This window comes from Hemicordylus capensis, chromosome 5, assembly GCF_027244095.1.
Source record: "Hemicordylus capensis ecotype Gifberg chromosome 5, rHemCap1.1.pri, whole genome shotgun sequence".
Taxonomy (NCBI): domain Eukaryota; kingdom Metazoa; phylum Chordata; class Lepidosauria; order Squamata; family Cordylidae; genus Hemicordylus; species Hemicordylus capensis.
This window is the reverse complement of record NC_069661.1, coordinates 163,467,721-163,492,748: the sequence shown is the minus strand read 5'-3', so window position 1 is coordinate 163,492,748 and position 25,028 is coordinate 163,467,721. Positions and strand designations below refer to the sequence as shown.

Here is a 25,028-nt window from a genome sequence, read left to right as displayed (position 1 = left end):
GGACAGGTGTTATTGACTGGTTTGTTTTATCCAGACATTGAGTCCTTCCCAAGGACCTGGGATGCCAGAATTTAATTATCAATGTTGTTGCTGTTATTATAGATATTGTCGCAGAATATAGGCTGTTCCCAGCAAAGTTGCTTTTTGTAATTGGTTTATGGTGATTTCTGTGGCCCATATGGTGTTGAGGTGCTCTTCAAGATGTTTTGGAATTGCACCTAGGGCGCCAATTACCACTGGGATTATTTTGGTCTTTTTCTGCCACAGCCTTTCATTTCAATTTGTAGATCTTTGTATTTGGTGATATTTTTCTATTTCTTTTTCTTCTATTCTGCTATCCCCTGGTATTGCTATGTCGATTATTTTAACTTGTTTTTCTTTCTTCTCAACTACAGTTATATCTGGTAGGGGTGTGCAATTTGGATTTTTTGTGTTTCGATTTGTAACCGAATATCGATTTGGTTCCGAATCTGACCCATCCGAATCACCCCAAATTCGATTGGGATCCGAATCGCGGCTGAACCGAATCAAATCGATTCGGGTTTTGGATCTGTCCTATTAATTTCCCCATATTCCCAGCTTTCATTTTTTAAAAAAAGCTAAGCTCTAGCCCTTATAGAAGTGGAGTTATGGAGCAAAATGTGTGGTCACTATTTTTCAAGTGTTCAGATTGTCAGCTGCCATGTGCCAACTACACCCCACTCCCACCCACAAGGCAGTGAGGTACTACTCATTTTAAGTTAAGTGCCTAATGGGTGGAGGCTACCACCCAAATTGCAGAGGAACTGGACAAAGGGCTGGGTGGGGTGTAGTTGGCACATGGCTGTTGACAATTGGCACTGTCTAAAAGACAGTCAAAATGAATAGAAGAAATGAAGGTGTGTAAGGAATCCTCATAAGGATTCATTGATTGAAAGTTGTTATACACAAAGGATCGGAACACTTGAAAAATAGTGACCACACATTTTGCTCCATAACTCCACTTCTACAGGTGAAACTCGGAATATTAGAATATCGTGCAAAAGTCCATTAATTTCAGTAATGCAAATTAAAAGGTGAAACTGGTATATGAGACAGACGCATTACATGCAAAGCGAGATAAGTCAAGCCTTAATTTGTTATAATTGTGATGATCATGGCGTACAGCTCATGAAAACCCCAAATCCACAATCTCAGAAAATTAGAATATTACATGGAACCAAGAAGACAAGGATTGAAGAATAGAACAATATCGGACCTCTGAAAAGTATAAGCATGCATATGTATTCAGTACTTGGTTTGGGCCCCTTTTGTAGCAATTACTGCCTCAATGTGGCGTGGCATGGATGCTATCAGCCTGTGGCACTGCTGAGGTATTATGGAAGACCAGGATGCTTCATTAGCGGCCTTCAGCAATTCTGCATTGTTTGGTCTCATGTCTCTCATTCTTCTCTTGGCAATGCCCCATAGATTCTCTATGGGGTCAGGTCAGGCGAGTTTGCTGGCCAATCAAGCACAGTACACTGTATACTTTTCAGAGGTCCGATATTGTTCTATTCTTCAATCCTTGTCTTCTTGGTTCCATGTAATATTCTAATTTTCTGAGATTGTGGATTTGGGGTTTTCATGAGCTGTACGCCATGATCATCACAATTATAACAAATTAAGGCTTGACTTATCTCGCTTTGCATGTAATGCATCTGTCTCTCATATCAGTTTCACCTTTTAATTTGCATTACTGAAATTAATGGACTTTTGCACAATATTCTAATTTTCCGAGTTTCACCTGTATAAGGGCTAGAGCTTAGCTTTTTTTTTTTTTAAATGAAAACTGGGAATCAGGAAATTAATAGGACAGACCCAAAACCCGAATCAATTCGAATCGAATCAGCCGCAATTCAATTTGTACCCGAATCTAGCCAATGGACCACAGGGGTGATTCATTTTGTCTCCGAATCAGCTAGATTCGGGTACATATCGATTTGTGTCCGAATCGATTCGCACATCCCTAATATCTGGTGTATTGTGTGGAAGATGTTTGTCTGTTTGTAGTCAGAAGTCCCATAATATTTTTGCAGCATCATTTTCTACAACCTTTTCAATTGTATGGTCCCACCAATCTTTGGCTACAGGTAGCTTTTATTTTTTGCAGATGTTCCAGTGTATCATCCCTGCTACTTTGTCATGTATTAAACCCTCTGTTTCTTTCTTCAAGTTGCCGTTCTTAAGCTATTGCCAGGTCTTGGTGATGTCTGATTTTCCACTAATATTGTGCAAATATTGACCATGCAGTGGCTCATTTTTCCATTTTTCTGCTCGGTTCTTGACTTGTTCTTTCTTGTAGGCCTGCTTTGTTTCATTGGTGTTGAATAGTTTCTTGTTATTGACCATTTGAAGTGCATCTTCTTCACTGTCCTTTATATATTCTTCAAGGCCTCTTTTCTCCTCCTCTACTGTTTGATGGACTTGCAGCATTCCTCTTCCACCTGAGCTGCGAGGGAGGTATAGCCTATCGACATCACTGCGGGGGTGCAGAGCATGATTGATAGTCATGATTTTCCTGGTCTTACGATCTAGCATCTCTAGCTCTGCCTGGTTCCAGTCTATTATTCCTGATAACAGGTATAGCCCAAGTGTTTATGGCTTGTATGTTGTTCCTGCCATTGAGTTTGGACTCTCCTGATGTATTCACTTCCAATTTTTCTTTTAACTTCAGTGTGTGCAATATTATCAGCCCGAGAATGCCCAAGTATTTGTAATGTTCTTTCTTTTACATTTAAACTGTAGATTGGCAAGGGAGGAAACTAGAAGTTATGTTCTTATCTAGTCACTGACAGCTGTCACACCTGTAGGTTGATGTAGGTCAGCAGCAAAGTGGGCAACTTGGTAAAAATGAAGCTGCTTCTTTTGGAACCCCATACCTCACTGTCACACTGGAATTTTAGGAGGCAAGCAGATGAGGCAGGGAGCATTTGGTAACACCATGTGAGGCAACAGCTGGGAGAAGAGATGAGGTGCGATGTTCCTGCTTGCTGCCCCAAGCGCATGTGCTGTCTGAGGCCATCGCCTCACCCCACTTCATTAATGAACCACCCCTGGGGAAAGTTTATGTAGGCGCAACCCATCTGGTGTTTTGCATGTTGGAGTTTGATAGGTTGTGACACATTCTCTCACTTCAAGGAGATGCTCAGCCTCATTTCATCTGTTTGGAATGGGCACGTGGACTGATTGGGGCACTCTGGGCCTTGAGGGTAGTTTCTTGTGGTTTGGGCAGTGTTCTCTCTAATGTTTTTAATCTGTGTGTGGAATGAGTTTTGTTCTGGGCAGCAGTATCAAGGCTGTGTGTGTGCACATGCATTCAGAGTGGGACCTTCCTGATTAAACCTGAGCAGGATCTAAAATTGAGTGGACATCAAAAAAGTATGAGTGTGTGCACATGCCTTAGAGGGAACACTGGTTGGGGATTCTGGGCTTGTCCTGGGAATTTATAAGTGGGGGAAGGGCCTTCCTTATGGGCTGCCAGCAAGTCAGAGGACTCTGTTGTCATATTGTTTGAAAAGCTCAATAAGGAAAAGAGGGTGGTGGATCATGTGATGCTGGTGATGAGGTGGTAGAGGTGCCAAGGGAACTGCTGCTGGCAGTGGCTAGTTGGAGTGAAACATTGATAGCAGCAGAGTCACTTTATTATGAGGTTGACTGTTTGGAACAGAAGCTGCTTCCTTAGGGATCAAAGGTAGACTTGTGGTGGGTCTAGCTGATCTTGAAGCAGGCATGCGGTAGACTAGCTTTTTTAGGAGTTTGGGAGGTTCTGGAGCAGAAAATATCTCTATGGGTGGTAGTGGGGACTCTGCCCCTCAGTGGTGCAGTGGTTGTAGTATGTAAGGCTTGAGCAGATGATTGAGGTGTCTCTGTGTGGGCAGCAAGAGTGAGGGTAATGGTTTGGGAGTCGGTTGTTGGATTGGTAGCTGGAAACTTAACCGAAGATGCAAGGGAGGTGGGCCATAGCTGGCAGAGCTAGTGATACCGTATTGCCTGAGACTAGTATGACAAAAGCAGCCAGAGAGGCTGTAACAAGGCCATCTTCATATCTTCTTTAATACTTTGATGAGGATTTGTTCAGGGTATAGAATCTGATGAATATATAGGTATTCCATTGTTTCCCTCTACCTTTGGCCTTGGTGCCTGGAGTAAGCAAAGCCAGCAGTGGTTTGAGGGCATTGGGTGAAGCTTAGGGGTACTTCACAGCACAAAGGAAGAGGAGAAGTCAGCCTACCTGAGGTAAGTGGGCAAGGGTTGTATGCTGATGGATGCAACACTGGTTATTCCAGTGTAACCATATATGCATAGGTTTCAGCTCTGTTTGGATGTCATCTGTCAGCAGCAAAGGAGAAGAGCTGTCATGGGGAATACATGGATGTGTTCACCTTGTTGTTCCAGAATTCTGAAGTTGCTGGTTTAGATGGAGTGCCTCTGGAAACATTTGTAGCTAGACAGTTTCCCTCGGATTGTTGAGTTAAGACAGCTTCTCCTCCACCCTGGTTCTTTGTTTCTGATTGCTCTTGTGTCCTGTTAAAGGTGTGGCCTATGTAATTGCATATTTTGTGTCGTCATCTCTGCAAACAAATCCAAAATGCAATTGTTATCATCTTGTGGTTGCATTTTTGTTTTTTGTTTGCTTCACTTTTCTGTGTCATAGAGTCCAGTTCAATCAGCTTGCAACTTTCCATGCCCTTTTCTTTGTGGCAAGTGTAGATACATTCATAACTCATATAAATTGAGCAAAGCTATCTGTAAAGTGTGGATAATGAGAAACAAGAGTTGTATGTAAAGTGTGGAACATTTAATGTTGCTAACTGGCACCCTTCATTTTCAAATTGGAAACCCTTCACATACCAAAATTATTTCATTTAATACAATTGCATGATCGAGGCTTGCTAAAAATCATGATGAAGGATTCACAAAGCTATCTACCTCTCGGATTGGGATGTGTCATTGGGCTTGGTGCTACTTCCAGTATGATTAAATTCCACTGTGAACAGTATCTTGTCACAGGGTCTGAACAAATGTGGTACCGATTTTCAAAATGGGCATCTAGACCAGAACTGGATTGATAAAAACCTGCAGATAAGGCAGACGACTTTTGCATTTTTCTTTGGACGTTTCTCACAAGCAGCAGATGAGATTGTATTCCTAGGTCTGGACTGCACCACTCCAGAGTGCATTCCAGACCTAGTTGAGTGTTCACTTGATTGCGTGCGCCTCAATTAAAAAGTGTGCTCAATGAAGTTAGGAATTCTGCATTTTTAGATTGTGAGCCCTTTAGGAACAGGCAACCATTTTCTCATCATTTTGCTATGTAAGCCTTTTGGGGGGGGAGGGGTTGGTCAAGAAGTTATCTATCTATCTATCTATCTATCTATCATATATATATATATATATATATATATATATATATATATATATATGGGCGAAGCTAGACTGGAACATTTCTCCTTGTCATATGATTAACAAGTTTACCCACTTTATCAGCTGCTAGTGAAAGTTAAACTTACATTTCCTGTAAATACTTTGAATGATCAGCTTTTGTTTTCAGAGATCTGCTTATTCCTGTTTCCTCAACTACTTCAATGTTAAAGCGCTAGAAAATATAGACATGCACATATCTTGCCCAATTTATAAAGTGTCAGTTTAGGCAGGGGTGGAGCCACCATTGAGCGAACGGGTTCAAAGAACCTGGGCCGCCACTAATTAGGGGTCGCAAGCGCAACCCCAGACATGCCCCACGCATCTGACATCAAACACGGGGGGCATTATTTCAGTCCCAAATGAGGCCACGCGACCCCATTTGGAGCTGAAATTCGCCTGCATTGCATTGTCAGCGCAGCCAGAGTGACCCTCCCTGCAGGGAGAGCCACTCCTGGTCTTGCTGCCAACACAGTGGGGCTGATCGATCTCCCTCCCAAACGGGTCCACGTGCAGTGCTCTCCTTTTGTCAGATGTGGGGGTGGGGCTAGGGGGCTGCAGCAGCGGCCACACACACACACAGGCCGCCGCCAGCCTCCCCTCACTGCTGAGCTTAGGAATGTGGGAGTTCCTAGGAGGCTGGTATGTTTTGTATTGTTTCATATTCAGCACAAACTATTTCAGGCTTGTGGGCCCTTTCAATATTAATATATTCTCTCTCGCATGCACACACACACACTTTATTTGGTTGGTTTGGCAAGTTTATGCTCCTGTGTCACTGACTGTATAGAAAGATTTTGTATCCTGTTTATTCAGTTCAGTAATTGCAGATTCTGTAGATTGCTACTAAAGAAAATCAACTGAAAAGGCATTACTTAACAAAATGATGACTAACATTCCTTGTTAGCTGATAAACATTAAACAAAGATGCACATTCTGATAATTCAAAAGTCTGTCTTTGTACAAAAATTGGGAATTAAAGTAAGAAATAAATCTTGCAAAGAAGAAGACTTCTTGGCATTTCAGTGGAACCACTTTTGAAACTGTTTTTATTGTTTGTGGTTTGGATCACTTTGGTTGGCTATTAACATTCATTTCACAAAGAGCACTATTGAAACAAGTCAGGAATGTCTGTGGCCACTGTGGATTTCCTCCATGTCTACAGGAAGAATAAATTAGTGATGAGAATTTGACAAACTCTCCTTCCTAAGTTAACCTTTTCCTTTCCGAAAGCCGTTTGATCTTCATTCTGCTTTAAGAATGGAAACTTCATGCAAGTAGTGTGTTCTTTTCCCTGCTTTTATTTCTTCATATTGATTATTTATGTTTAAATGGTCAGAATTTGAAACTAGATTATCAGAACCACCATTAGAAAGCTTATTTAAATTATACCTCAGTATCCTGTGGTATCTTCTCTAGGAAAATAATGAGTGGCATTACAAAAAAAAATGTTTTCTTGAGTAGCCCATGGCCCTCTGTCATGTCACTGAAACAGCCTAAACTTTGCAAGAATAGGCTGGGCTTAAGTGGAATGTATTCCATAATGGAAAGAAGGTAGTCTTGTTTTTGTTAAGGCAAAAACAGTGGTAAAATCCCGCTTTTTTAGCAGTTTTCCTGCCTAAAAGGGCCAAATTAAGAAAACATTTGTCTTCAGATATATTGAAGTATATGTAACTGTTTGTTCCATAATAGTAGTGACAGGCTACCTAACACTGAGGACAAAAATTACATTATCTTCTACTTGTGAAGCAATCATATGGCTTGCAGACCTATAAATATGGTTGTGATGTATGCGTTTGGTTGCCTTTTGATGTTTGAAGTAAAGCAATAGTATTCACAGTGGTGTTAAGATGCTTATTTGGTTTTATTAAATGTTATGAGTAGCAGATGAGTAGGAGAGGAGAGCTGGTCTTGTGGTAGCAAGCATGACTTGTCCCCTTAGCTAAGCAGGGTTTGCTCTGGTTGCAAATGAATGGGAGACTTGATGTGTGAGTACTGTAAGATATTCCCCTCAGGGGATGGAGCCGCTCTGGGAAGAGCAGAAGGTTCCAAGCCCCACGCCCAGCATCTCCAAGATAGGACAAGATTTTTTTATTGAACCAACAAACTACCAAAGCATACAGTACGTTGCCAAAGCACAATTATATACAAAGTGGTTGTTTGTACATGATATATCTACAAATATTTACACACAATGATTTAGAAACCCACAAGGTTATGAAGTATATGCAGGTAGTACTGTAACTCGGGGGTGGGGGATTTCAAAGCACTTCAGGTAATCGGGGGTGTTACATCCGACGTCCATTTCCACAATTTGTCCCACTGCTGTTCAGAAGAGATACTCTTGTCTTTTTGCACATAACCATACAAACTTTTTCAGAAGAGATTTACTGTCTCATCCACGTGAACCTCTTGGTCACGTCTTCCCTCCCTATTCCTATGCAGGAGCATTGCATAAATGACATACAGGTTTACTAACCTGATTACGAGAAGGGGAACGTTCCAATTCTCTAGTATGAGGGCACCTGTTCCATCCCATTTCCTTGAAGTTTTCTTTCTGGGACCTTGAAAAGAGGTTCTATTAGTGATGTGCATGGTCCGGAGCAGTCCGGACCAGCACCAAAGGGGAGCCTATCTTTTAGGGCGGGGAGGGCTTGTTTACCCCTCCTGCGCCTCTTTGCCCCCGCCAGTGGCCGTAATCTACTGTAAAATTGGGGCGCTGGAAACCAGCCGCCCCAGCCGCCGCCGCCGCTTCCGCCGCGCCCCCCCCCCGCGAGCAAATTAGAGATAAAAAAGGCTACTGCCTACAAGGAAAGGCTACTGCCGCCCTGCCGCCCCCCCACCCGCCACCCGCCACCCCCCCACGAGTTCTCACCAAGTTAGAAGAACTTAGAGAGGAGCTCGCGAACAGAGCTCCTCTCTTATCGAAGCCTCTGGCCCAACTGGGGCCTTGGGCGCGTGCGCACGCGCACTAGAGCTCTTTATCCTATAGAGCTTTTGCCGGAGGCCCGGTCTACCCGCCGAGAGGAAGCCGGGCGGCAGTAGCCTTTCCTTGTAGGCAGTAGCCTTTTTTATCTCTAATTTGCTCGCGGGGGGGCGCGGCGGAAGCGGCGGCGGCGGCTGGGGCGGCTGGTTTCCAGCGCCCCAATTTTACAGTAGATTACGGCCACTGGCTGGGGCAAAGAGGCGCGGGAGGGGTAAACAAGCCCTCCCGCCCTTAAAGCAATACCCCCCCCACCCGGACCCGGACCAACCAGGGCAGAACTGGTCCGGCAGTTCGGCCATTCTATAGAATGGCCGCCGGACCGGTTCGGACACACGCCTAGGTTCTATTGCTCAAGCCTGAGGTTAGATCTTCCCAAGTCTGTTTTTCCAAATCAGGCCACTCTAACAGCTTGCTTACTCCCTGCCACACTCTTTTGGCTACCACACACACTTTTAAGAGTTGTGGGTGGGTTTCCCTGAATGTTTTGCCTCGCTCACTAGCTTTCTGTTTGCAGGTGATTTTAGGGCACTCTTGCTGGTCCTCTGGGAGCCATGGCTTAGCCGCATTAAGTGGTAGTACTTGATGATATAAGTGCCACCTTGTTTCCCATAAATGGAAAGGGATTTTTTCTCCTTAAAGAGAGCGATAGGGTGATCGGGGCTGAGAGAGATTCCTGCCTGCAACCTGGGAGAAGCCACTGCCAGTCTGTGTAGACAGCACTGAGCTGGATGGACCTATGGTCTGACTCAGTATATGGCAGCTTCCTGTGTTCTTATGTTCCTATGTTCCAGATTACTCTCAAGTTGGAAGAGCCTAAAGTTTTAGGGGCATATGAGGTAATGATGTAAATTGAAGTTGCATATTCTGAGGCCACCACACCATGGACCCATTTTGCTGAAGAGCGGAATCCTCCCATAGCACCACCAGGCATCCAGTCTGCTGTGCCACGCTATTTTTTCCTCTTCAATCGAATCTTCTGCTTTTAACAATATCAACTAACTTGTACAGGTGAGGGTGGGGGATAATATTGCTAATTTTGGCTTTGACTCAGATGTCCATAACCTGCTTTAAGCGACAAGGCTGTGGTGCATTTATTTTCAATCTTCTGTCTTTTTAAAGAAGTGTGTAATACAAAATCACAGCTGTCTACACCTTTTTAGTGATCTGCCATTTTACCACATTCCCCATCACCCACTTTCTCCCATCATTGAGTTGGTTCGTGATTTGGCTGTCACTGACTGTCATTTTGCCTATTATTTGTGCTTTATCTCCTCTTCACTGTTGTTCTCTATAAATCATACTCTTTCCCCCCCACCCTGGTCATCTGCTGTCCTTAAATGTTCCTTTCCCACACTTGCATGCTATCTCCTACTAGCAAAGGAAAATTTAACAAAGAAAGATGGGGAGAAATGCATGAATCCATCCCTTGATAATATATGGTATTAAAACTGGGATTGACAAGGCCAAATATTTTTAAATAATGCCTAAAAAGAAATGGCCTCTTCAAAGCATAAATCTTGTATGATTCAAATTCCAGTGCTAAACTTTTATGAAGAAACAGGCCCCAAAAAAATGATCATGGAGTTGGATACAGAGTTTTGGGCAGAGATTGCAGCATATGCTTCAAGGTATACTGTGGTGTGCAATGTGATCCAAAGCAATATATGATCCACTACAGAATGCACAATATCCTTCCCATGCTTTGTATTAGGGGGTAAAAATGTATGCTGGAGAACTATCATATTATGATCCTTCCCTTGAGTTCAGGTCGGGGTATTGGAAATATGGTTGCATCTCAAAACTGTCTCAAAATGGGCTGAACTGGCCACAGGAGACTCAGGAGGGGGGTGGGGTACAGCATCCACTGCAATCATTGTTGGTGGTAAGTCATACCTTATTTTATGCTATTTTGACAACTCCTGCGACCCTTGAAAGGGCCCAAAACTGGCCTGAGAGGTTCAGTTCGACCTTGGACTGAATCACGTTCAGTTTGAGGTTGAGCATCCAAACCGGCCCTGTTTGAGTGCAAACAGGTTTGATATCAAACTGGTTTGCACATCCCTAACCAATTTTACAAAGCTGGGAAAGTAATTTAGTTTGAATAAGTACATGTCTCATGACAGAAATTGAAAAGTTAGCTTTTTGGCTTCTTCTTTTTTAATTCCTCAAATATGGAGCAGTAGAACATTCTAAGTCTTCACATGATATTTTGTTTCTGGAAGGTGAGGTGTGTGCTTCCTTGATCTCCACTTCTCCTTCCTCTGTCTTGTACTTATCTGTTAATATCCTTGGGCTGGTTCAGGCAATACTTAACCGAACTGTCTCATATGATAGACGTGAGCGTGAATGTGTCATCCACAGTGTGCCATTCTATAATCAAGTGGGGGGCATGTTTAATTTGAACTGCTCCTCTACACACTTTTCAACCACGTGTAGAACAGTGATTTGTGCAATCACCTTACACATAATTAAGGAACTTGATTAAACTCTTGTGGGTGAGGGGTAGATACTGTGCTCACATCTTTATGTTAGGCAAAAGTATCATTTGAGCTGACATTTTAAGTAGTAAAGATTTAATGATCTACTAAAAAATAAAATAGAGATGAGTTGATTTTAGGTTAATTCTTTATTCTGCTCATTATTTTTATTGTTATCCAGATTCTTATTTTTTTTAATTTACTTTTTGATGCTAAAACCAATGTTATAACATAAAGAATAGCATAGTGTTCAGCATCAACATATCAAATAATTGACATTTTTATGCAGAATTTTCTCTTGAATGTATAAGTGGGCAAACTTCACTAAATACTTAGCTAAAAATGAAAACTTTCAATATTTTTCTACTTTTTAATTCTACAGACAATACAGTTTTGCTTTGCAAGTTGTTTTTGAGAGTCTTCTGCATGAACCACCCCGTGCTCTCATCAACATTGATCTCCTATGCTAGATGGGAAGTAACCTTCTGAAACTCAGTGGGTGAATGGGTGATGGGGGGCAATGTTGGTCAAAGAAACAAAAATCAGGTTTGACTGGCAAAGCCAAACACTTGGTAGTCTTTAGGGATTATGTGAAGTCCATTTGCCAGAAAAAAACACCTATAATAATATAATTGCTTATGCGCCACATATTTTCAAAATGGTACCCTTTTAGTTTCGAAGGAACTCTGTACACTTCAAAAACAAAGTCCTTTGGGAGACTGACATATATTTAAAAATGTCATAGAAAATGATAGTATTCTTAAGCACTGCTCAGAATTGTGAAAATCAGTTATTGTTCAATTTGAATTGAAGTGAAGACAGTGAAGCCTGTCTGAAATCTCAAGGATCCAATTTCACATGGGGATCTACTTCAAACTGATTCTACCAGATGGTTGTTTTGTGGGCGTGGGGTCATGAGGTCTTAATGTATCTGGGATAATCCTTCACTTACAATAACATGAAAGGGAATGTAATCAAGCAAGTGGAGATGATGATGATGATGATGAGAATAATAATAAGAAGAAGAAGAAGAAAAAGAAATAGAAAAAATAACCAAATACAAAGATCTACAAATTGAAATTGAAAGGCTGTGGCAGAAAACGACCAAAATAATTCCAGTGGTAATTGGCGCCCTGGGTGCAGTTCCAAAAGACCTTGAAGAGCACCTCAACACCATAGGGGTCACAGAAATCACCATCAGCCAATTACAAAAAGCAACGTTACTGGGAACAGCCTATATTCTGCGACGATATCTATAACAACAGCAACAACATTGACAATAAAATTCTGTTATCCCAGGTCCTTGGGAAGGACTCGATGTCTGGATAAAACAAACCAGTCAATAAGCCCTGTATGACTGTGTAAAATAATAATAATAATAATAATAATAATAATAATAATAATAATAATAATAAATAAAAAAATAAAATAAACACTGTCCATATATTCAGTAGCGATATAGCAATGGAGTTTGGACTAGACAAGTGTGCTGCATTAATAATGAACAGAGGGAAAATAACAAAAACAGAAGGAATAGAACTGCCCAATGGAAGCAAGATCAAGAACCTGGAAGAGAAAGAACCTTACAAATACTTGGGCATTCTCCAGGCGGATAACATCGCACACGCTGAAGTTAAAAGAAAAATTGGAAGTGAATACATCAGGAGAGTTAGAAAAATCCTCAAGTCCAAACTCAATGGCGGGAACACCATACAAGCCATAAACACCTGGGCTATACCTGTTATCAGATACACTGCAGGAATAATAGACTGGACCCAGGCAGAGCTAGAGATGCTGGATCGTAAGACCAGGAAAATCATGACCATCAATCATGCTCTGCACCCCCGCAGTGATGTCTATAGGCTATACCTCCCTCGCAGCTCAGGTGGAAGAGGAATGCTGCAAGTCCATCAAACAGTAGAGGAGGAGAAAAGAGGCCTTGAAGAATATATAAAGGACAGTGAAGAAGATGCACTTCAAATGGTCAGTAATGCAAAACTATTCAACACCAATAAGACAAAGCAGCCCTACAAGAAAGAACAAGTCAAGAACCGAGCAGAAAAATGGAAAAATAAGCCACTGCATAGTCAGTATTTGCACAATATAAGTGGAAAATCAGACATCACCAAGACCTGGCAATGGCTTAAGAATGGCAACTTGAAGAAAGAAACAGAGGGTTTAATACTGGCTGCACAAGAACAGGCACTAAGAACAAATGCAATAAGAGCAAAAGTCGAAAAATCCACCACAAACATCAAGTGCCGCCTTTGTAAAGAAGCAGATGAAACAGTGGACCACCTAATCAGCTGTTGTCAAAAGATCGCACAGACTGACTACAAAGGCATGACAAAGTAGCAGGGATGATACACTGGAACATCTGCAAAAAATACAAGCTACCTGTAGCCAAACATTGGTGGGACCATAAAATTAAAAAAGTTGAAGAAAATGAAGATGTAAAAATATTAGGGGACTTCCAACTACAAACAGACAAACATCTGCCACACAATACACCAGATATAACTGTAGTCGAGAAGAAAGAAAAACAAGTCAAAATAATCGACATAGCAATACCAGGGGATAGCAGAATAGAAGAAAAAGAAATAGAAAAAATCACCAAATACAAAGATGTACAAATTGAAATTGAAAGGCTGTGGCAGAAAAAGACCAAAATAATCCCAGTGGTAATTGGCGCCCTGGGTGCAGTTCCAAAAGACCTTGAAGAGCACCTCAACACCATAGGGGCCACAGAAATCACCATCAGCCAATTACAAAAAGCAGCTTTACTGGGAACAGCCTATATTCTGCGACGATATCTATAACAACTGACAATAAAATTCTGGCATCCCAGGTCCTTGGAAAGTACTCGATGTCTGGATAAAACAAACCAGTCAACAACACCTGTCTGACTGTGTAAACAAGAAATAATAATAGCCTGATAATTAAAGTACTTAAATCCAGTCAATAATTAATTATAAATAATTATAAATAATTAATTAAAAATAATTAAATCCAGTCAAGTGAGGCATAGCTCTCACCTTCCTCAGAGCATGCAAGCCCCACAACCACGCCAAGGGGGATAATAATAATAGCCTGATAATTAAAGTACCAAATCCAGTCAATAACATCTGGTAGACTGTGTGTAAATAGAATATTATTTCTTGTTTACACAGTCAGACAGGTGTTATTAACTGGTTTGTTTTATCCAGACATCGAGTCCTTCCCAAGGACCTGGGATGGCTGAATTTTATTGTCAGTGTTGTTGCTTATTATTATTATTACAAAAGTTGTAGAAAATGAAGATGCAAAAATATTATGGGACTTCCGACTACAAACAGACAAACATCTGCCACACAATACGCCAGATATAACTGTAGTCGAGAAGAAAGAAAAACAAATTAAAATAATCGACATAGCAATACCAGGGGATAGCAGAATAGAAGAAAAAGGAATAGAAAAAAATCATAAAATACAAAGATCTACAAATTGAAATTGAAAGGCTTTATGGCAGAAGAAGAAGAAATTGTGGCAGAAGAAGACCAAAATAATCCAGGTAGTAATTGGTGCCCTAGGTGCAATTCCAAAACATCTTGAAGAGCACTTCAACACCATAGGGGCCACAGAAATCACTATCGGCCAATTACAAAAAGCAACTTTACCGGGAACAGCCAATATTCTATGACGATATCTATAATAATAACAACAACAATATTGATAATAAAATTCAGCCATCCCAGGTCCTTGGGAAGGACTCTATGCCTGGATAAAACAAACCAGTCAATAACACCTGTCTGACTGTGTAAACAAGAAATAATAATAAATGATCACCGTACAATATTGGTATATATTCTGTTCCTTGGGTGTGATGGTTAATGACAATAATTTTACTTTATATAAAAAAGCAGCAACTGTAAAATATTGTGTGTTAAACAAAACAGATCCTTTAAAAGTCTGAACACAGGCAGTGTAGAGATTCCTGCTGCTGCCTGTGATCTCTTGAGTATACATCAAGTACTTATGTCTATTTTCAAACGTTTAATGTAAACTTGTCCACATTTTGATTTAAGACAGTATTGGTTCCTTATGATTCTACACCAAGTTAGTTGGGCAACAGCAGCTTTCAACGGGGTCTTCAATATAACTTTTTTTTTTTGCATCTTGTTTGTTTTGATTTTTAAGAGGCTTAAAAATACAAAGTGCAGGGTGAAGGCTATACAGTAATGCAGTGTTTCATTTACAGAGCTTGGAGAAGGAGGAAGAAAATGAGAGAAGTGTACAGTACTGATGTAATATGGCCATTTGCATGTTTACTGATAGTAGGTTGAGTGCGCTCTTTTTTTAAAAAGTGGTCGAAAGAGCAAGTAGATCTGCTATGTTTCCTGGTATATACAAGAGCAGCTGAAGATCATCCAATTATTCCCCATCCCTGTACAAAATTATAGATGTACCTACTTCCTCAAAACACAAGCCAACCCCCTAAAGATTGATCCCACTGTTCAAAGTAATATGCTTAAACAATATATCCTGGAGTCTAAGACCTAGAACATAGTACCAGAGTATAGTATAATCTATTCAGGAGTACAATTCTGTAATTAATTAATTAATTTAATTAATTGAAACAATGCGCTTTTATTTTCCATAGTGGTAACTGCAGGCAGAAATTTTTGACAAGCATCAATAGAAGCTTGGTTGGTATTAGTAGCTGCAGAAACATTGTATTTTGTAAAACGTAATATTTTTATTTATCCTATACAAATAGGATGTAAAAGGTTTGCTCTAGGAGAGGTTTCATAATTTCAGCTTTCCTTGCAGATTCAGCTAGTGGTCTCAGAGCTGTTTTAGATGTCAGAGAAACAGGTTGTTGTCTTCCTGTGATAAATATGTGAATGCTCATTCATACCAAAACCTCCAAGTGTTAACCACTAGCATCAAAGCTAGTGGTTATCACCACATACCATGGCAGAGTATTCCATAAATTAATTATGTGCTGTGTGTACATAAGTACATACACAGTACATAGCTTATGTAATTCCTTTTGCTGGTCCTAAATTTCCCAGCCTTCAGTTTCATAGGATGGACCCTGTTGTGAGAGAGGGAGAAAATTTTATCTCTGTTCACTCTCTCTACTCCATGCATAATTTTATACACCTCGCTCATGCCCCCCCCCATAGTCACCTCTTTTCCAAACTAAAAAGTCCCAGATGCTGTAGCCTTGCATCATAAGGAAGGTGCTCCAAGCCCCTGATCATTTTGCTTGCCTTCTTCTGCACCTTCTTCAAGTTCTATAATGTCCTTCTGAAGATAAGGTGACCAGAACTGCACGCTGTATTCCAAATGTGGCCGCACCATAGATTTGTATAAAGGCATGATAATATTAGCATTTTTATTTTCAATCCTTTTACTAATGATCCCTAGCTAGAATTTGCATTTTTCACAGCTGCAGCACACTGTCAACACTTTCAACAAGCTGTCCACCAGGACTCCAAGATCTCTCTTGTGGTCAGTCATTGACAGCTCAGACCACATCAGTGTATATGTGAAGCTGGGGGCTTTTGCCCCAATATGCATCACTTTACAATTGCTTACATTAAACCTCATTTTCCATTTTGTCACCCACTCCCCCAATTTGGAGATATTCTTTTGGAACTCATCACAATCTGCTTTGGATTTACCTACCCTAAATAGTTTGTCATCCGCAAATTTGGCCACTTCACTGCTTACCCCAACTTGTAGATCATTTATGAACAAGTTAAAGAGCATTGATCCAGTACAGATCCCTGGGGGACCCCATTTCTTACTTCCCTCCATTGTGAAAACTGTCCATTTATTCCTATCCTCTGTCCTTCAACCAGTTCCCAACTAGTTCCTGTCATTCAACCAGTTCCCAATCTACACATGAAACTGTTCCGTTATCCCATGACTGCTAGGTTTACTCAATAGCCCTTGGTAGGGAACTTTGTCAAAAGTTTTTTGGAAGTCCAAGTATACTATGTCAACCAGATCACCTTGATCCACGTGCGTGTTGACACTCTCAAAGAACTCCAAAAGGTCAGTGAGACAGGACTTGTCCTTGCAGAAGCCATGCAGGTTCGCCTTCAACGAGACCTGTTCTTCTATATGTTTAACCATTTTGTCCTTAAGTATGCTTTCCATCAATGTACCCAACACCAGAAGCTAAGCTAACCAGCCTGTAATTTCCTCAAGCCCCCTGGATATCCTTTTGAAAATCGGGGTTACATTAGCTACTTTCCTGGTATAGAACCTGTTTTTAGGGGAAAGTTACATATTTTTGCTCTTGAGTGGATGCCATCTGGCCCTGGTGATTTGTTAATTTTTAGTTTTTCAAAACAGTTTAGAGCGTCCTCTCTCATCACCTCAAATTGGCCAAGTTCTTCAGCCTCCAAGCCTGAGAAGCTCAGTTCCAGACCAGTTATATCATCAGTATCCTCCACCAGGAAGACAAATGCAAAGAACTCATTCAGCTTCTCTACAATCCTCCCTAGTAATCCCTTTCATGTCCTCATCATCTATATGCTCATCACACTCTCTTTTTGCATCCCTTATTGTCTCCTTGCATTCTTTTGCCAGAATTTATGTTCCTTCCTGTTCTTTTCATTTGGGCAGCACTTACATTTTCTGAAGGAAGTCTTCTTCCCTTTTATAGCTTCCCTGACTCTACTTGTTAGCCATGCTGACATCCTCCTGAACTTGGTGGTACCTTTCCTCCTTCTTGGTATACATTCCAACTGTGCTTCTGTTAGTGTGGTTTTGAATACATTCCATGCTTTCTGGAAGGATTTGACCCTCCTGACCTTCCCTTTCAACTTCCTTCTTAGCACTCCCCTCATTTTTCAGAAGTTTCCTCTTCTGAAGTCCAGTGCATCTGTGTTGGACTTCCTTGGCATTGCTTCACTCTCATATAAGCTCAATTGGATCACTCTGGGATCTGTCAGAATTCACATAAATTCCATACCATATATATTTATAAAATTTGTTCAAAGACAGTCAGAGCTATAGACTTTGAGGATTCCTCTTGAGTATTCCATAACACACACACACACACACACACACGTTTATTCATAAAGTGCAGCTTAATTTTTTTTCTATGATCCATTTTTTCCAGAGCATCAGGTGCATTGTAGACTGTCTGAGCAAGACAATCCCTTGCATGTCTCTTCCCAAATTGAAAGCAAACTGAATTTAGTCATCTGAAACTGTACAGTAATAATGTAAGCCTCACTGGAAGTCACAGGAGCAACAGATTACAAGGAACTACGTAAAGGACTTCATTGGCACCTTTAGACTTACCCAGTAGGTCAGAAACTATACTGAAGAAAAATGCTATTACTTTCATGCCAGAGGTGCTGTGCAAGCAGGTATGTAGCTCTAAGAGGATCAGAGGCACTCAGCTATTCTTTGTCAATGTTTTATCTCCCACAGCACACATTCATTATGCCTTGGTAAGATCTTTCTTCTCAGAGTTAAGCTATACACCTTTCGACAAGAGCAGAAGCTTTTTAAACAAGACATTAGGTTTTTTTTAAAAAGATAAATTTGTTTCTGAAACAAGCTGATTTCAAATTATGGGGTTCTAGATGCTTCACCCTTTCTTCCAGAATGTGCTTATTTATTACCCAAGTCCTGTACTATAGTGCAAGAGAGAGGGAGGGAGGGAGAGAGAAAGAGAATATGCATGATGGTTTTGTGAAAATATCATTTGAAGGAGCCATCTGTGACTTGATTGTCTACCAGCATAACTTTGACGGATACATGTGTTTTGCTGCTGGAATAAATTTCTCTGGCCTTCCAAGTCATTTGTTAAGAGTCAGTTTTTCAGTTACCAAGGTCCTGAGACTTGCTGGACTGCTTATAAATTTACATAGTCTTGGTTGCTGTACCATCTTTGATTTCATCCTTTGCCCTTAAGGAGTGAGGGCAAAAGAATATAAAGAATATGGCAGCATTGTTTGAAATACTTAATTGGGGGTATTTGCATTTATTCAGAGTATGATATACTGCTTGGCTATTTTGTAATGAAGCAGTCATCCCACTTTCACTGAACTATTATATCCCAAGTTTATATAGAGCCTTTGAGTTCATTATGTGTTTCTATTTTCTGTTTCAATAAGGCCTACAATAATGGAACTACCAGATAAAGCAAGATGATTGAATCATAGCAGACCTAGTACTGAAACCACAAGCATCAACCAAACATCCTTGTTCCTTCCTAAATTATGTCTTACTACTTAGGTGGTAGCTTCTACTACAATATTTTTTAATGCTTGTGGTTTTCATCACAGCAGCTCTTTCAGAGAAATGTTGGATGCTCATTGAATTCAGTCGATTGTACAGGAAAGATTTACAGTAGTGTTAAATCCAGGACTTTCTTCTGCTTCAAGCATTCAAAATTTAGCAATTGTGCCTGTTGATCCCAGCCATTGTTGCAACTCCAAAATGTAGAACAATGCAAGTGATTGCTTAATATAGGCAGTGGCGAACCTAGGTAATTTTGGAGCCCCCCGGACTAAAGGGCTTCGGAGGCCCCTGCCACGAACCCCTCCCCCTTTTAAATTTTGAAATACGAAAATAAAACCTGCATTTGCAAATGTCCTGGGAGGAGGGCTTCCCCAGAAACCTGCTGCCACTCCCCCCGATCTTTGCCATTTTCTTTATAAAGTTCTTTAGTTCTTTGCCGGGGCTGGGGCTGGGGTGGGAGGTGAGCTCTGGTAAGAACCAACAGCAGCAGGAAACATGAAGGCAGCACACAGCAGGTAGCGGCTGGGCAGGCAGGGAGGCTCATTTTGTCTCTTGTTTCAACTCACTCTGCTAGCGTCTGTTAGGATGCTAGGACTGATCAGCTGTATCGTGTGCCCCTCCTGGTTGCAGAAGCTGGGCAGAGCACCCTTTGGAGGAAGGAAGGCCAGTCCTGGGAGTGGGGAGGAAGACCGCAGGACTCCAAGCAACCAAGCCAGCCAAGGAAGGTGCCCCAGCAGTGGCAGCAAAGTACTGAGTGCTCTTGGCCCAGCTCCATTTTGCAGCTGCTCGGCTCACCTCCCCAACCCCCAGCAAAGAACTAAAGAACTTTAGGTATAAATAAAATGGCAAAGATTGGTGGGGTGTGGGATGGTGGTAAGCTTCCAGGGAAGACCCCCCAGGATACCCCCAGGAGCCCCTGGTGGCGCAGTGGTAAAACTGCCGCCCTGTAACCAGAAGGTTACAAGTTCGATCCTGACCAGGGGCTCAAGGTTGACTCAGCCTTCCATCCTTCCGAGGTCGGTAAAATGAGTACCCAGAATGTTGGGGGCAATATGCTAAAATCATTGTAAACCGCTTAGAGAGCTCCGGCTATAGAGCGGTATATAAATGTAACTGCTATTGCTATTGCTAGTGCTATCTGGAGGGGGGCCCCAAGACAGGAGGCCATGGACCAGCACCCCAAGTTCCGAGGAAAAGATTGCTTCTGAATTATAGGGCCATTGGAGAGTGGGACTATGCATCACCCCAGAAACTTTAAGAAGCAAGTTCCATTGTAATGTTACAATTTTGATATGAATGCCAAAAAAAGTAGTATAAAATAATATCAGTGTGCTACTGATGCTGTTTTTAAAAGATGCTATGTGTTGGTTTTGTTTGCAGTGGACATTTCCTCATGAATGTTGCTCTTTCATTTCAAATTTAAGTTGTCTTGTAATTTGAACTCTTGTCACTGCTCAGGTTTTGCTTAAACATTGAGTATTTGATCAATCCGCTTCTTTCTTCCTTTCAGAAAACATCTGAGGAATTCATTCTTTTTGATGCTCTGACTGTGTGTGTTAGTGTTTTGGAACCTACACCTTTATAAGTGTGATTGTTCCTTTTGTGTTTAGTACTGCATATATTCTGCAGTGTTGTGTTTTGTTTTTTAAAGCTGGTAGTGATTGGGGTTGTGGGAACACTTGATTCCTGGTGTCCACATTACTATCTGGATCTATTTAGAATTCAACCCACACTTCCCTGGTCTCTGGGACTAATATAGTTGCTGGGGTGACGCATAGTTCCACTCTCCAATGGCTTATAATTCAGAGGCAATCTTTCCCCTGGAACTTGGATCTAATCACCACTCCACAGCACCCAGTAAGAGCCCTCTCCTTTCTTGCTTTTCCTTAGCTTACCAGAGAAGTGGAAAAGGCTTATGACCAGTACTCACAGCATCTATGGGTTCTGTTACAGGCATGCATGGCAATGTCCATAGATGCTAGGATCCATGGGAAATACAGCTCCAAAAATATACAGATATGAATTACTATTGCAGCAACCTGTAGGCCCTAATAAAAGTCCTTACTACAGCATGTATCACAAAACATCTCTGTTGCCACTACTTGGTGCCTTGGAAAATGCACATGAAAGGCATCCACCGGGCAGTACAGTGGGTGCATTTGCACCTAAGTCAGTTTGGGGACTTGGATTATGTTGCCAAACACCTGTAGTACATACATAATCCAGTTGCCCCTAATGATTTCTACTGTGGCTGGATCAGAGGGTCTACCTTTTTGGCTTGATGAAAGCTTAAATACTGAGAAGAGCATAAACTATGCAAGTACACTCTGACTGCAAAGCGTTGCTTTCCCTGGTATGGGGAGGACAGAGAAACAGAGCATGTAGCTCTGTCTATATTTGTCATAGTACCTGAGGCTAGACCAGTAGAGCATCCTCAAAAGGTATCTGTGAGCCAGATCTGTTTTACAAGAGGAAATCGAGAGCACTCAGCTTGTCAGTTATGAAACTATTTTCCATAGGCATTTGCTAAGGTCCACATGTTCCATTTGCTAAGGTCCAAATGTCATGTTCCAGTTCTGTTAAGATTTTCTTATTACTGCTAGCTTTAAAGTGTCAAGGTTTAGCTAGTGCATTGTGATTATTCTTTTATATAATATTGGAAAATTCTCCACTTTGGAGTACCTTAATTGGTTACAAAATTAAGGCTCTCAATTTGTTACAAAAAGTTATCCTGTGCAATACATATATTACATTTGGTTTGTCATATCTTCTTCAATGACTTCAATATTCTTGTAGTAGTAGTTGTTAGATCTGGGGAATTGTGCGCTAAATGCCTACCAGTTTGTATTCTAAAATCCAAAAGGATTTTTGCCTCCTCATTTCCTGTGACCTTCTCAATCAGATGATTCCACCAATTCTTGCTTGCTGGCAATTTGTAATTCTTGCAAAAGTTCCAGTGGATCATAGCAGCAACTTTATTGTATCTTTCCGTATAATCAGTCTGTGCAATTTTCATACAACAACATACAAGGTGCTCAACCATCTCATCCACTTCCTTGCATAACCGACACTTACTGTCTTTCTGTGTCATCAATTTTTGCTTTTATAACATTTGTTCGTAGTGATTGTTCCTGGGCTGCAAAAATGAGACCTTCTGTTTCTTTCTTTAGTGTCCCCTTCTTTAACCAATGCCATGTTTTGCTATAGTTGATTGTATGACATTAAAGAATTATTATTATTCTCTTGTTTAATAGTCAGGCAGGTGTTATTGACTGGTTTGTTTTATCCAGACATCGAGTCCTTCCCAAGGACCTGGGATACCTGAATTTTATTGTCATTGTTGTTGCTGCTGTTATAGATATCGTCGCAGAATATAGGCTGTTCCCAGTAAAGCTGCTTTCTGTAATTGGCTGATGGTGATTTCTGTGACCCCTATGGTGTTGAGGTGCTCTTCAAGGTCTTTTGGAACTGCACCCAGGGCGCCAATTACCACTGGGATTATTTTGGTCTTTTTCTGCCACAGCCTTTCAATTTCAATTTGTACATCTTTGTATTTGGTGATTTTTTCTATTTCTTTTTCTTCTATTCTGCTATCCCCTGGTATTGCTATGTCGATTATTTTGACTTGTTTTTCTTTCTTCTCGACTACGGTTATATCTGGTGTATTGTGTGGCAGATGTTTGTCTGTTTGTAGTCGGAAGTCCCTTAATATTTTTACATCTTCATTTTCTTCAACTTTTTCAATTTTATGGTCCCACCAATGTTTGGCTACAGGTAGCTTGTATTCTTTGCAGATGTTCCAGTGTATCATCCCTGCTACTTTGTCGTGCCTTTGTTTGAAGTCAGTCTGTGCAATCTTTTTACAACAGCTGATTAGGTGGTCCACGGTTTCATCTGCTTCTTTACAAAGGCGGCACTTGTTGATTTTTCAACTTTCGCTCTTATTGCAATTGTTCTTAGTGCCTGTTCTTGTGCAGCCAGTATCAAACCCTCCGTTTCTTTCTTCAAGTTGCCATTCTTAAGCCATTGCCAGGTCTTGGTGATGTCTGATTTTCCACTTATATTGTGCAAATATTGATCATGCAGGGGCTTATTTTTCCATTTTTCTGCTCGGTTCTTGACTTGTTCTTTCTTGTAGGCCTGCTTTGTTTCATTGGTGTTGAATAGTTTCTCATTATTGACCATTTGAAGTGCATCTTCTTCACTGTCCTTGATATACTCTTCAAGGCCTCTTTTCTCCTCCTCTACTGTTTGATGGACTTGCAGCATTCCTCTTCCACCTGAGCTGCGAGGGAGGTATAGCCTATCGACATCACTGCGGGGGTGCAGAGCATGATTGATGGTCATGATTTTCCTGGTCTTACGATCCAGCGTCTCTAGCTCTGCCTGGGTCCAGTCTATTATTCCTGCAGTGTATCTGATAACAGGTATAGCCCAGGTGTTTATGGCTTGTATGGTGTTCCCACCATTGAGTTTGAACTTTAGGTTTTTTCTAACTCTCCTCATGTATTCACTTCCCATTTTTCTTTTAACTTCAGTGTGTGCGATGTTATCCGCCTGGAGAATGCCCAAGTATTTGTAATGTTCTTTCTCTTCCAGGTTCTTGATCTTGCTTCCATTGGGCAGTTCTATTCCTTCTGTTTTTCTTATTTTCCCTCTGTTCATTATTAATGCAGCACACTTGTCTAGTCCAGACTCCATTGCTATATCGCTATTGAATATACGGACAGTGTTTAGCAGTGATTCGATTTCTGACTGGGACTTTCCATACAACTTCAGATCGTCCATGTACAGCAGATGGTTGATTTTACTTGATGTTTTAGATGTTTGGTATCTGAGGCCTGTTTTGTTTAGTATTTGTGAAAGTGGGGTCATGGTGATTACAAACAACAGAGGGGATAGTGAGTTCCCTTGGAAAATGCCTCTTCTAATGCTAACCTGTCCAAGTGTCTCGCCATTGATTGTTAACTGTGTACTCCACATGCTCATTGCTTTTTTAATAAATATCTGAATGTTTTTGCTGACACCAGTTGTTTCTAAACATTTTAGTATCCATGTGTGAGGCAATGAATCGGAGGCTTTCTTGTAGTCAATCCATGCAACACTTAGATTTGTTTTTCTTCTCTTGCAGTTTTCTAAAATCATTTTGTCAGTCAGCATCTGGTCTTTTGTGCCTCTGGTGTTTGGACAATTTCCTTTCTGTTCAACTGGAAGCTGTTTGTTAGTTAATAACTGTCACTTCATCTGCTATTATTCCAGTTAATAATAATAATAATAATAATAATAATAATAATAATAATAATTATTATTATTATTATTATTATTATTATTATTATTATATTTCATTGTTGCATGAATGATACAGAAGAATACAAAAAAGCACTGCTTCTGTGGGCCGGGGATGAAAGCATATCTCAAGTAACCCATAAAGCTGTCTTGTGTTGAGTCAGAATATTGGTCCGTCAAGCCCTGTTCTGCCTAGTGCAGCTGGCAGCAGCTCTCCAACCTCTCAAGCAGAAGACTCTCAGCCCTGCTGCCTTCCCTTAGACCTTCTAATCAGCAACGTGTGGGACTGAACTAGGCAAACTCTGCATGCAAACAATGTCTCTCTAGTTAGCTGTTTAAAGGCAGGCCCAGTTATATTTAGCTTTACATTAAAGATGCTTATGATTTTTGAACTTGTCTGATTCTTGTTCTGCGAACTATAGTTTGCAAAGTTGAAAACGAAATGACTATAATATTTTTCCTCTTTTTTTTTTTTTAGGTTTTTAAAGAAGTAGAAGGGGTCTGTGAAAAATAAGGAAAGTGAAGGAAGAACTAGTAAATGTAAGTTACTCTCCCTGTTGAAAAGCTTCATAGGACTTCTAAGT

At 40.9% G+C, this 25,028-nt stretch overlaps 1 protein-coding gene across 7 annotated transcripts in view; it reads left to right on the top strand.

The window, feature by feature from the left end:
• PLXNB2 (plexin B2) overlaps positions 1–25,028 on the top strand; it is a 467,944-nt gene that overhangs the window by 242,330 nt on the left and 200,586 nt on the right. For all 7 annotated transcript variants that reach the window (XM_053253237.1, XM_053253239.1, XM_053253232.1 and 4 more), the window contains one exon: positions 24,923–24,984. Coding sequence is in view for 1 of the 7 variants with exons in the window: in XM_053253239.1 (XP_053109214.1) it covers positions 24,983–24,984 (2 nt within the window). In the remaining 6 variants the exon portion in view is untranslated. The remainder of the gene's footprint in view (positions 1–24,922; positions 24,985–25,028) is intronic.